This window comes from Puma concolor, chromosome C1 (assembly GCF_028749965.1).
Source record: "Puma concolor isolate L17-30 chromosome C1, mPumCon1.1.hap2, whole genome shotgun sequence".
Classification (NCBI taxonomy): domain Eukaryota; kingdom Metazoa; phylum Chordata; class Mammalia; order Carnivora; family Felidae; genus Puma; species Puma concolor.
Genome location: NC_141674.1, coordinates 201,091,585 through 201,104,373, shown reverse-complemented (window position 1 = coordinate 201,104,373; position 12,789 = coordinate 201,091,585). Strand labels below are relative to the sequence as shown.

General features: G+C 38.5%; 1 protein-coding gene across 1 annotated transcript in view; it reads left to right on the top strand.

Moving 5' to 3' along the window:
- The window catches only part of ABCA12 (ATP binding cassette subfamily A member 12), a 188,754-nt gene that overhangs the window by 134,748 nt on the left and 41,217 nt on the right, over positions 1–12,789 (top strand). Inside the window, exons 27-34 of the mRNA XM_086719559.1 lie at positions 784–939; positions 1,854–2,040; positions 4,118–4,336; positions 5,827–6,023; positions 6,809–6,969; positions 8,323–8,559; positions 9,070–9,220; positions 12,010–12,262. Coding sequence (XP_086575685.1) covers positions 784–939; positions 1,854–2,040; positions 4,118–4,336; positions 5,827–6,023; positions 6,809–6,969; positions 8,323–8,559; positions 9,070–9,220; positions 12,010–12,262 — 1,561 coding nt within the window. The remainder of the gene's footprint in view (positions 1–783; positions 940–1,853; positions 2,041–4,117; positions 4,337–5,826; positions 6,024–6,808; positions 6,970–8,322; positions 8,560–9,069; positions 9,221–12,009; positions 12,263–12,789) is intronic.

Sequence of the window (12,789 nt, the reverse complement as noted above, 5' to 3'; positions counted from 1 at the left end):
TACAAACTTAAAACTCCAAACTAACCAGAACTTTCCAGGACGAGATAGTGCACTGGTGAATTCCTTCTCTGATGTTCCTTTAAAGGGTGGAGTGTATCAAGAAGCATGGAATCCAGTCTTTCCAATTGGGCACATGAGACATGATAAAGCAAAACCAATTCTCCTAATTCTGAGGAGAATTTACCAAATTCTAATAGAAAACACTAGTTAGAGCCTCTATTTTAGTTCTCAGGTCATCATTACTTTTAACATGCTTGAGAGCTTTTCCATTCAGCCTTACTGATATTTGTGTATTTCCTGGTGTTGTAGAATAGACGAGTATTCTTCCATTTGCATAAATTCCTATAAAAGACAAATGTGTAGAGACAGAAAGCAAATCAGTAATTGTCTAGAACTTGAGGTGGGACCAGGAGTTATCTGTACATGGGCATAAGAACACTTGTTGAAGCTGTAGGAATAGTCTAATAATGCATGGGTTGTGGTGATGGTTGCACAACTTCAGGTATTTACTAAAATCATCTACCTCTACACTTATTATAATGAGCAGATTTTATGGCATGTAATTATACCTCAATGAAGTTATTTTTTAAAAAGAATAAAAGAGAGGCTATCTTTTTTTGCTTTACTTTGGAAACAGACTACGCTTTAATTTGATATAGATCAAAAAAAAAGAAAGAAAGAAAATACTTTCTGAACCATATATAATATTCTGTTGTTTATCTTCTGATGCCTAATGTTAACAATCAGCTAATATTTATTCTTCCTAATACATTTTTATCACAGGTACCTATGGCATGGCAGCTCCGTGGTATTTTCCAGTCCTCCCTTCCTATTGGAAGGAGCGATTGGGATGTACAGACATGAAGCATGAGAAAAGCAATGGCCTTATGTTTACTAATATCATGATGCAGAACACCAACCCATCTGCCAGTAAGACAAGTAGGTCAACAAGCATTATTATGACAGAAGTGATATAAAAATTTACATGACTAGTGATTTTAATTATGTTTTTCTAAATGGCAAAATTATCATCCTTTTAGTCATGGATGAATATGTCCACACATATGTGTTCAGACTCTTATGGAGATTAAATTGTGGCTTTTTCTGGGCTCATTAGCTCAGTTGGTTAGCATATGGCACTAATTAGGCCAAGATTGTAGATCCCTTTGTGGTCCAGTTAGATTCACACAGAGAAAAAATTTGTTCCTTGGCCACAGTCTACACCCCTAACTCCAGCCATCTGTCACTAGTCAAAAAGAGTAACCAAGTTACAAATACAGATAATTTAGCATAACCCATCACCAACGTTGAACAAACAGTTTAAAGCTCATGACTTACATTGGGTGAGTAGTGCCATCTTCATAAGGTAAGGATGACCCATATCCATGGTCTATGTGTGGTGCCTAAAGCAGATGTGGATAGTAATCAATAAACTGGATTCTATAACCACAGATCTGAACTGGCCTTGTCACCGTTAAATCACATCTTGTAGACATTTTTTTTTCCATTAGTTGGTATCATCCTGTCTGATCAGAGAACTTAGACTGCCTTTTAAATATTTGAGATCTGTTGAATCAAGGAGAATTCATTATTATGATAGCGTAGTCTAAGACTACCTGTTCTGACAGAGAGGTGTGATATGAGCCTTGGAGAATGTGGTTCCCCACCTCATTCATTCTTTAACCACATGAGAAGGAGGCTGAAGGCTACAATAGATATTTTGTTTCCAGAGTTATTTTTACTTAGAGGCCTGTGTTGTTATAGTCTTCAGTTTTTAATTAAGGAAAAGTCTCTCTGTAGCTGCATTTTCCTTCTTTGTGAGCTTTATAATTCTTCTCTTGATTTCCCTTCAGGTCCTGAGTACATGTTCCCCTCCAACATTGAGCCTGAACCTAAGGATCTCACAGTTGGGGTTGCCCTTCATGGGGTCACAAAGATCTATGGCTCAAAAATTGCTGTTGATAACCTCAATCTGAACTTCTATGAAGGACATATTACTTCATTGCTGGGGCCCAATGGAGCCGGGAAAACTACTACGATGTATGTTACTTTTTAACACTTATTGTCCTGGAGGCCTATTACTTAATATTTCCTCATTTCTTTCATAAAGAATAAAGTTACTACATCTCCGAGATAGATTAAGGTAGCTCATTTTGTTTACTATAAAATGGAGTCTAAGTCAGAGGTCCCAATCTGAGACCTCAAAAGGCCAGATCAGGCTGAACCAGTACTTCTTAAAAGTTATAATTCAGTGCCAATATTTGCAAATGGAGAGGTTTTCTAATAAAAAGAAATATTCTTCACATTCCTTGGATAATAGGATGTTCTAGCAATACTGGGTCCACGGTCTAAGGTGGGGACAATTGGTTGGGTCTTACCGGTGACTATTCTCTTAAAGGGGACATCTGCTTTCTGATTTATTCCTGTTCCTCACAAATCTGCACTGTCGCATATGCCCAGTCTGCTTCATTTATTTGCATTTCTATTCTGGCCCATGTATAATTTTGAGTTTACACACTTTGCTATAAACACACTCAGCCCCAGCTGCTCCTTGCCTTGATTCATGAAGAAAGAAATCACCAGCTATCAGATATAGATCAAAAGGGCCAGGAGTGGTACATGAGCTGTTCTTTCTCACTCATGATTTAACTGATGTGTCCAAAAAGAGAAGAGACTCAAATGTTTTTAAAGTGACATCCTTTTGAATTTTTTTTTGTGACTCACCTCCAGTGCTCCACATTCTTGGCTGGAGGTCAACGCTAAGCTGCTGTTTCTCTTTAGCTCTTATTTGAAAAAAAGTGTCAGTTGCTGGATATCCTATTTAGTATTATCATAAGTAAGCTCAGTGACTGCCAAAATATATTCAAATTAATTTTTCTTTTACAAATAAAAGGGGACAAAGTAAGGTCATGAAATGAGGGAACATGCAGCTACTCTTATTTATATGGCCTGCTTAAATTCAAAGTTGGCTTTCTAGTGAAAACATAGTGATTTAGTGCTTAAAAGCAGGTTTCTAATAGGCAATAAGAGACCAGCGAAGAAAAGAGAAGAAGGTTTTCTGAAGAAGCTGTAATTTTAGCTGAGAAAGTCCTAATTTTATTCTTCTGAATATGAAGAATGAGTTGTTTATATTTCAAGGTGTTTTTTTGGGAAGAATTGCATATATTATTGATTCCCTATTAAATCCACAATAGTCATTTAGGGTTCATTATATACAAGGTACAAGGTACTAGTTAGGTACTAGAGACAGTGGTGGAAAAATGGATCCTTTGCATGACCTCATGGAGCTTACATGTTACTGGAGAAGATGGATATTAAGTAACTGCTCAGTTTATTAACCATCTGAAAAATGATAAGCAATTGTCTAGTAAGATAGAGAATAATCACAGTGTAGAGAAAGGGACTGAAAGTGACCAATGTTCACATGGGAAGGAGAGTGGTGTGGTCAGGAGCAAGTGGTGGTGTGGCTTGCACTGTGGTGTGGCTGGGAAAATGGGACATATGGGCAGAGGTTGAAAACAGAGATAGGAGGAGGATGCAAACACAGCTTCTGGATTCTAGGCTTGTGCAACCAGTATTTGGATTCATCGTATGGTGAAAGAGGAACATCAGTGGGGGCACAGAGTTGAGGGCAAAGATCCTGAGTTAAATTTTAAACATGTTGAGTTTGAGGGTCCTGTAAGATGTCTTATGGAGAAGTAATACTGTCTTCTGGATATACAGTGCAAATCTGGATCTGAGTGGTGAGGTCTGGGCTAAAGATATAAATTTGAGACTCCACGACTTATAGATACCATCTGATGCCAGGGAGGTGCATGAGTTTGCTCAAGGAGAGAGTATACTTGGCAATTAAAGTATATGACCATTTCTGTCATTACTACGGCCACCACCCCTCCCCATCATTGTCACTGTGTAGTGTTTATGTAACACTCTAAATAATTAAAAGCTTAAAAGTCACTCAATGTTTGTTCCCATGTAATACCATTTTATTTTATAGCTTGGTCTTACCTGAGGAGATACACTGTAATACTGTTTGCTAATGAATGAGATATATTTAGTTCTAAAATCTAACTTAAATGCTTGGTTGATACCTAATTTATCATTTCTTCATTTTCAGCTCCATGTTGACTGGGCTTTTTGGGGCTTCAGCAGGCACCATCTTTGTTTATGGAAAAGACACCAAAACAGACCTACACACGGTACGGAAGAGCATGGGGGTCTGCATGCAGCACGACGTCTTGTTTAGTTACCTCACTACCAAGGAACACTTACTCCTATATGGCTCCATCAAAGTTCCTCACTGGACTAAAAAGCAGCTGCATGAGGAAGTGAAAAGGTCAGTATGGTGACAATCAGGACATGCACTGGTAACGCCTCTCAAAAAGACGTCAAGCTATGGCAATGATAATGCCTGTAGGAAACATTTGGTCACAAAAGAATTGGTTTTAGTTTTTCTACTTTTTCGGTATTGTATATATTTTATGTCGTCATCATCACGAGCCAATTATTGTACTGAAACTGTTTAACTTTCTTCATCTCGGGCTACCATATTGCCCCAAATCCTCTGTTTCTAATGGCTACAACATCAGGCCAAGCCTACTAACTGGACACCTACCTTCTCCTCTCCCTTATACAGTTTATCCTTCAAAGAGCAGCCTGGGTGACCTTTTTAAAAGACAAATCAGGGGATGCTGGGGTGGCTCAATCAGTTGAGTGACCAACTTCAGCTCAGATTATGACATTGTGGTTTGTGAGTTCAAGCCCTGCATCGGGATCTGCACTGACAGTGTGGAGGCTGCTTGGGATTCTCTTTATTCTCTCTCTCTGCCCCTCCCCACTCATGCTTCTCATGCTTTTCTCCCTCTCTCTCTCTCTCTCTCTCTCTCTCTCTCTCTAAAAATAAGTAAATAAACTAAAAAAAAAAAAAAAAAAAAAAAAAAAAAAAAAAAAAAAAAAAAAAAAAAGACAAATCAGACCATGTAACTCCAGGGTTCAAAGCCCTTTATGGCATCCCACCACATTCAGTGTTGAACTCAGTAGAGGCCAAGAGACCCTACAAGACTTGCCCCCATCTCACTTCTGATGTCATTTCCTTCTAGTTTTCCTCCATTCACTGTACTCTAGACACTGCCTAAGTCACACACTGGCTTATACTCCTGCCACAGGGCTTCTTACTTATTGTTTCCTCTACTTAGAACAGCCTTCCCCAGACAGCTGTTTGACCCACTCCTCCATTTTCCTAGTCTCTGATCAAATATCACCTTCTCTGAGGGGATGACTGTATATATATATATATATATATATATATATATATATATGCTTAAAATAGCATGTCCCAGGCACTCCTTATCTCATGTACCCTACTTTATGTATTTTTTATTGTACTTGTTACCACCTGGTGAATTATAAACATACTTGGGAATATGTTTATTGACCAAATTTTATCTGCATCCTTCCCAATACATACACATACTAGATAGAACCTAATCTCCTTATGGGTAGAAATATTGTCTTCTCACTACTTTCCTCCAGTAGCTTAAACAGTCTGGCACAAAACAGGCAGGCCTTCCCTAAGTATTTTTCAATGAACAAATAAAAAAAAGAGCCATGTATTCCCTTGTGTTGTTTTCTGGGTATCAATTTTGAACCTCCAACTAGACGATAAACAATAAAAAACCGTATCATGAATCCTTAATAGTGTATTGTACCTTGCTGAGCACATAATAGTTGCTTAGTAAACGCCTATTACTTAAAGTACTTACTGTATTTTTTCAATATTCAAATATTTTCTCTGTCAAAAATAACCACCATACATTATTTTTGAAGGACGTTAAAAGATACTGGACTATACAGCCATCGTCATAAGAGAGTTGGCACTTTGTCAGGAGGAATGAAGAGGAAGCTATCCATATCTATAGCTCTTATTGGTGGATCACGGGTGGTCATTTTGGATGAACCATCCACTGGAGTTGACCCATGTTCTCGCCGAAGTATATGGGATGTTATATCCAAGAACAAAACTGGTATGAGGACCTTCTTATAACTTGTCCACCCAGCGGTCATAACTTTGTCCTCTGGGATGCTTGCAACCAAGCCTACACCTTTTCTGTTTAGAAGCCCTGTTAAAAGTCTCAGATGGAGTCTTCCCCTTCCCAAAGTCTTCTCTTCCCGCCACTAAATTTCTGGGTTTATTAGTTAATATCCCTGTAGTGCCCCCTGTGAGTTGAGTTCACTGGCCTTTTTGAGAGCATGCAAAAAGATAGAAGTCCCAAATTCTGCCTACAGGAACTTAGAATCTAATTAGAGACATCAAACATACACAAACGAAAATAAACTGAAAACAGACTAAACAAGTGCTAACAGGATGTGAAGCAAAGAAGCAATCAGAGTGGAGTGGATTAATCAGAGAGGAATATTCAAAAAGTCTTGAAAATTATTGCTTCTTCATAGTGAAAAAAGTGGGGGAGAGAGACAGGCAAAGAGAGAAAGAATGGAAATGAAGACAAAGGAGCAAACTAAGGAAGGAGTTGCTAACTCGTGCCTCTGACTGATGGACATTCAGCCATACAGCAAAGGCAATGCCTTTTCGCTGCCGACTTATGAGAAAAGAGCCCTGTATATTTAGCAACACCCCTTCCAAATTTCTCCTTGTTTATTTTGAAAGCTCCTTCTGGTCAGTTTTTCAGTTAGCTCATAAAACGTGCTTCATCTCCTCATAAATCACAGGATTTACTCGTGCTAACTCTGTATATCTCAGGAGCTGTGTCTTCATTTTTCATTCTCGATTGTTCTTCTCTGTATTTTCAAGCCAGAACAATCATTCTGTCCACGCACCACTTGGACGAAGCTGAAGTGCTGAGTGACCGCATAGCCTTCCTGGAGCAGGGCGGGCTGCGCTGCTGTGGGTCACCATTTTACCTCAAGGAAGCGTTTGGGGATGGGTATCACCTCACACTCACTAAGAAAAAGGTTTGTAAGAGAGAAAGTGTACCTCATGACAGGGGCATGAATTACTATTTTTTGTGAAATGGAGGCAGAATCTCTCCAATTTTATTAACTGCTAAAATTCATCATTAATATGTTAGTTTCACACTTCTCAAACCCATGGAAGCATCGGAACACCCGAAGACCTTGATTAGACCCACATTTCTGGCCTCACCCCAAGAGTCTCTGATTCAGTAGGTCTAGGATGGGGTTCTAGAACTGACTACCTTTATAACAAGGGTCCACATGATGTGGATGCCACTGGTCCGGGATCACACAGAGAACCGGGATACTTGGTCAAAAAGGATCTACATCCTAAGTTTGCTCATATGGAGGATCAGCCTTTTAGTTTCCCTAGCATTTTAGCCTGTAAGGCTAAAAATTAGATTTTTTGTATTAAAGCAAATAAAGAGAATATGTAGTTGTGTATTCACTTTCTGATCAGTACCCCTCAAGTGGCAGTGTAAAGACTAACTCAGGCCAAAGGTGCTTTTACATCTTTGAAGGACAGCAGTGGCGACTAAGGATCCCTGGACCACCTAAAATATCATATGATTACCAATTCTGTGCAAGATGTGTATGCTGTTAGGTAGGCTTTGACTACCACCATTTATTTTACATCTGATCATCTTAATGTGACTTCCAAATGAAAAGCAATGTATTGTTAAATTCATTAAGAAATGTATGTATTAGGTATGTAATATTAGGTATATAATACCTGAGATTACAGAACTGATGATATTAACATCTCTGCCCTCGTGGAGTTTATATTCTGATAGAATATGGGGGATTCGATGATAGTGTTGTTAAGTGTGTTATTAAGTCTCTTAGCAGGTGGCGAATGCTAGGGTAGAAATAAAGCACAGGAGGGGGGATGGCAATGCTGAGCAGTGCCATTTTAAGTAGGGTAGGAAGAGAAGGGGCTCTGAGAAGATGACAGTTGAGCCAAGAGTTGGGACTTGGGAGAGAAGGAGCCATGTCACTATCTCAGGGCAAAAGAACAACTATTGGGAAGGCCCTGAGGAGGGTGTGCCTGAGTTCGAAACACTCTGACAACACAGAGAGGCTGCTGTGGCTGGAGCAGAGCAGGTAAGAGCGAGGTAGTGGTCAGGGAGGCTAAAGAAGGGATAGAGGGAGGCGGGAGAATGGAGCCAATAAAATAGTGACTTAAAGACCACGCTACGGACCCCTGTGGGACAGGAAACACCAGAGGAGGGATGTGTCATCTGACTCAGGTCTGAATGTCTTGAAAGAATCTCACCACCCTCTGATTAGGGACCTTGGGCATCAGTACAGTGTAAAGACGAAGGAGTGTTCAACTTCTGTTTTTGTATCTAGACTCCAAATCTAAGTGCAAATACAACATGCGACACAATGGCTGTGACAGCAATGATCCGATCACACCTCCCTGAAGCCTACCTCAAGGAGGACATCGGCGGAGAGCTTGTGTATGTGCTTCCTCCATTTAGCACCAAAGTCTCAGGGGCCTATCTGTCACTCCTGAGGGCGCTGGACAATGGCATGGGTGACCTCAACATCGGGTGCTACGGCATTTCAGACACCACCGTGGAAGAGGTACATTTCTTTTTTTCTTAAGGCTGGTATGACTTGCTGTTCCCTTAAATATACACAGTTCTTTAAAAAGAGAAAATATTTTAAAATAAACATTTTACAAAATCAGAAAATCTTAAAACTATCTCAATACCATTTTTATGTAAGACTGACTTTTGAAAACAGACCTGTTTTCTACCCAATTAGAGAACATGTATCTTTTACATACCGAAATGTTTACTTAGAGGAATGAAGGGGATGAGTGAAATCGGGGAAGGGGTGGTTAAGAGATATAAAATTCCAGATATAAAATAAGTAAGTCAGGGAGATGAAAAGTACAGCATAGGGAATATAGTCAATAATATTATAATAACATATGGTAAAAAAAATGTTCGTTTAAAGTCACTATAAAAATATTTGCTTACGATCACACTTGTCTCAATGTGATAAAAATTTAAAATCAAAATTGAGCTTAGAGACTAGAAAGGGCATGCATGTTTTATGTTAATGAAGTTTTCTGGCTTCTCTTTCTAGGTCTTTCTGAATTTGACTAAAGAGTCACAAAAAGATAGAGATATGAGTCTTGAGCACTTAACACAAAAGAAAATTGGAAATTCCAGTACCAACGGCATCTCAACTCCTGACGATTTATCTGTGAGCAGCAGCAGTTTCACAGACAGAGATGGTATAAATCTAATGTGTATATTTTGCTTAATTCCAATAAATGACATAAATGAGAAGAATCATAGGACAAAATTCAGCTTCAGATTTTCTTTCTAAATTCAGAATAAAGAAGGACACCTGGGTGGCTAAGTCGGTTAAGCATCCGACTTCGGCTCAGGTCATGATCTCACGGCTTGTGGGTTTGAGCCCCGCGTCGGGCTCTGTGCTGACAGCTCAGAGCCTGAAGCGTGCTTCAGATTCTGTGTGTCCCTCTCTTTCTGCCCCTCCCCTGCTTGCGCTTACGTCTCTCTTTCTCTCTCTCTCAAAAAAATAAAAAACATTAAAAAAATAATTTCAGAATAAAAAAGTAAGCTTTATTTTTTTAATCTCCCAAGTATTTATTAAACAAAATCAAGTTCTCTATTTCAAAAATGTTTTGAAGAACGTGAAAGAACTTCCTCATTAGCGTGGTGGTATGTATTCCTTACACCCACAAGAAGTCATTTTTTTTAATGAGTATTTTTTTAATTAATTAATTTATTTTGAGAGAGAGAGTGCGAGCAGGAGATGGGCAGAGAAAGGGGAAGAGAGAGAATCCCAAGCAGGCTCCATATTGTCAGTGCAGAGCGCAATGTGGGACTCGATATCACGAACAGTGAGAGCATGACCTGAGCTGAAATCAAAAGTTGGATACTGATGGGGCCACCCAGTCGCCTCCCTGGCAGTCGTTTTTAACATGTAATTTACTACAGTTTCAGATTTGTGTTTAACAAATTAAAATCCTTCCTGTAATTGGTGCTGTCCAACAATGGACAAAGTTACCTTGTAAGGTAGCTGACTCACTAACAGACATATTCAGCAGAAGAGTCATCAAAAAAAAAAAAAATGCTAAAAAAAGAGGCATCATTCTTTATGGGACCTTATTGGAAAATATGTCTAATCTTCCCCTTCTGTGAACAATTCAGGCTCTGAGAAAATGCTTTTGGGGGGAGGGTTTCAGATTTGATGAAGTTGGACTCAGTACCTAAAAACCTATAGTGATAGGTTGTCCCCCTCAATTCTTCACACAAGATACATTTCAGAAATCGTGTTTCTTGATAGGACTTTGAGGAATTGGGCTCCTTTGAAAATAACTTTTCTCCTCTCTTATTCTTTTTCTGACAGTTAATTTATGCCTTTGGAAACACTATTTACTTAAGGAAGCAGATAGTAAAATGATATATAAATTATGGAATAGTCATTTCAACAGTTTGCTTAACTTGGAAAAAATCTCTAGGAACAGAACTTTTAATTAAACATTTGCCTGACTCTAAAATTTAGAGAAGATCTTCTCTGATGTTTGCATAGTTCTGGAACTTGGGAGTCTCATTTGTCCTCTGCCATATTCCTCATTTATCATCTTTTGGGGAATATAATTGTCAAGCCCATGGCATTGAGGACTTTGATTAGAAAGTGGTCATCTGCTTCAGGAAGTAAACGTTATGTATTTGCCTCTGCATTTGTCTCATAATTTGAAACTACTCTTCAGTCAAAATGTTTCCCTCATTGACATTATCTTTTAGAAAGCACATTTGCTCCATTTGATACACCTGTAACTCATCCACATGTAATTTCTCAAGAAACAGAAAAGCATACTAATTAACTTAAAATATTCAGCTCCTTCTACAATTCCCCTTTGCAGAGATATGAGTTTGCATTTAAACTTGTTCACTCTGTTTAATTGGAATTCATTTTAAATTAAGCAGCTTTGTATTTTTCCTTATCAGCTAAATGAAGATCATGATTTTTTGTGCTGCATAATTTGTGATGGAGAATTAAAAATATCCACAGAGTTGACGGTCATCTTATCACATGTAGAGGAGTGCTTGGCGTCAGGCCCTTGGAGAGAATGTTATATTTTTAGAGGGGGCTGTGGAATTATCAGTTGTAAGAGCACAATTGAGGGGACAACAGTTTATGGCCTCTACAGCTGCTCTTAATTCATTATCAGAAACCATGGAATTTTTCTCCACACCTGAAGAACATTTCAGGGGTGGGAGGTGGGGCTTGTAAACATCTTTTTCCAATGAGTTCTTTTTTGTGACACTAGAGGTAAAAATGGAGTTTTGAAATGGCAGATATAATCAGTCCAGATTTCCAAAGAGAAGGTAATGAATATTTGAACTAGAATCATACTTTGAAGAGAACGTTTCCCTTTTCCCAAGTTTAAGGTGAATTCATTGGACCTCACATTGGCATGCAAGCCAATAAACTTACAATCACTAAATTACCCACAGTAGGAGTGAGTTTTTAGACTAGGCAGCTGTTTTGGCTTCTGCTTATCTTTTTTTAAAACTGAAGTTATACATTGTATTAGTTTATGTCATATGAGTTTTAGGTGTCAGTTTCTGGGTTTCTGTTTATCTTGTTGGAATTCAGTCTCTTGATAGAAGCTACCTTTTGAGTCTTAGTATAATTAGCAGTACATACCGAGAAAACATTGTGACTTTGGAGATTAGGGACACTATTCATCTATAAAATTGTAAATATCTCACTTTGACATGTAAAACTACTATGGGTGTAACTAATCTTTTAGTGTATAGTGATTTGTAATTCGCAAAGCTTTTTTACGTATGGTTCTATGACATGGAGAGGCTCAGGCCCAAGGTTGAAAAACAAAGAGCTGAACCTCAAATCAGAACCTTCGAAATACAAGCTTTTCATATCACGTCACATTATACCATCCATCCATGATTTTTGAAGTTACTCTATTACTTGATTTATCAGGATTACCCAGAACCATATCAAATCTCTCTCTCTCTCTCTAATCAGACAAAATCCTGACAAGAGGTGAAAGGTTGAAGGGTTTTGATCTGTTACTGAAGAAGATCATGGCGATACTCATTAAGAGGTTCCACCATACCCGCAGAAACTGGAAAGGTCTCATTGCTCAGGTTATTCTCCCCATCGTCTTTGTAACCACTGCCATGGGCCTTGGCACACTGAGAAATTCCAGCAACAGTTATCCAGAGATCCAGATATCCCCATCTCTCTACGGTACCTCTGAACAGACAGCCTTCTATGCGTAAGTTTCTTTCTTCCAAAATGTTTCCCCAGTGCCTGCGGAGGCCTCAGTGTACCTCAGTGAATGCATGAAATGCTGAAGAATAAAGAATTATGAGGCACTGTACCTGATTCTGCCAAAGGAGTGGACAAATTGATTTATAGCAACATGACACTTCTATTGCCAACAGATAACTTTAAGAGCTTTTGTGTTTGTCTAAAAATAAAGTTATAGTATGTCTTTATTTTTAATGCCTAGACTTTCATCAAGAAAGCCTGGTTAGGTGTGGCTTCCCAATCTGTTGTTATATAGAGCAAATAACTTTTTTTTTCAGCCTCACAAATATTGGATAGTAATTTTTTTCAGCCTCACAAATATTGGATAGTAATGTAAGAACCCTGTATAATATAATATTACATATATACAATAGGTGATCACTAAATGCATATGATGATTAGGAGAATAACAAGGCAGCCAAATAGAGCCATGTGCTTATTTTTTTCCCATGATACTTTTTTTTTTCCCCTGCTACTGAGTCTTTCTTGGAT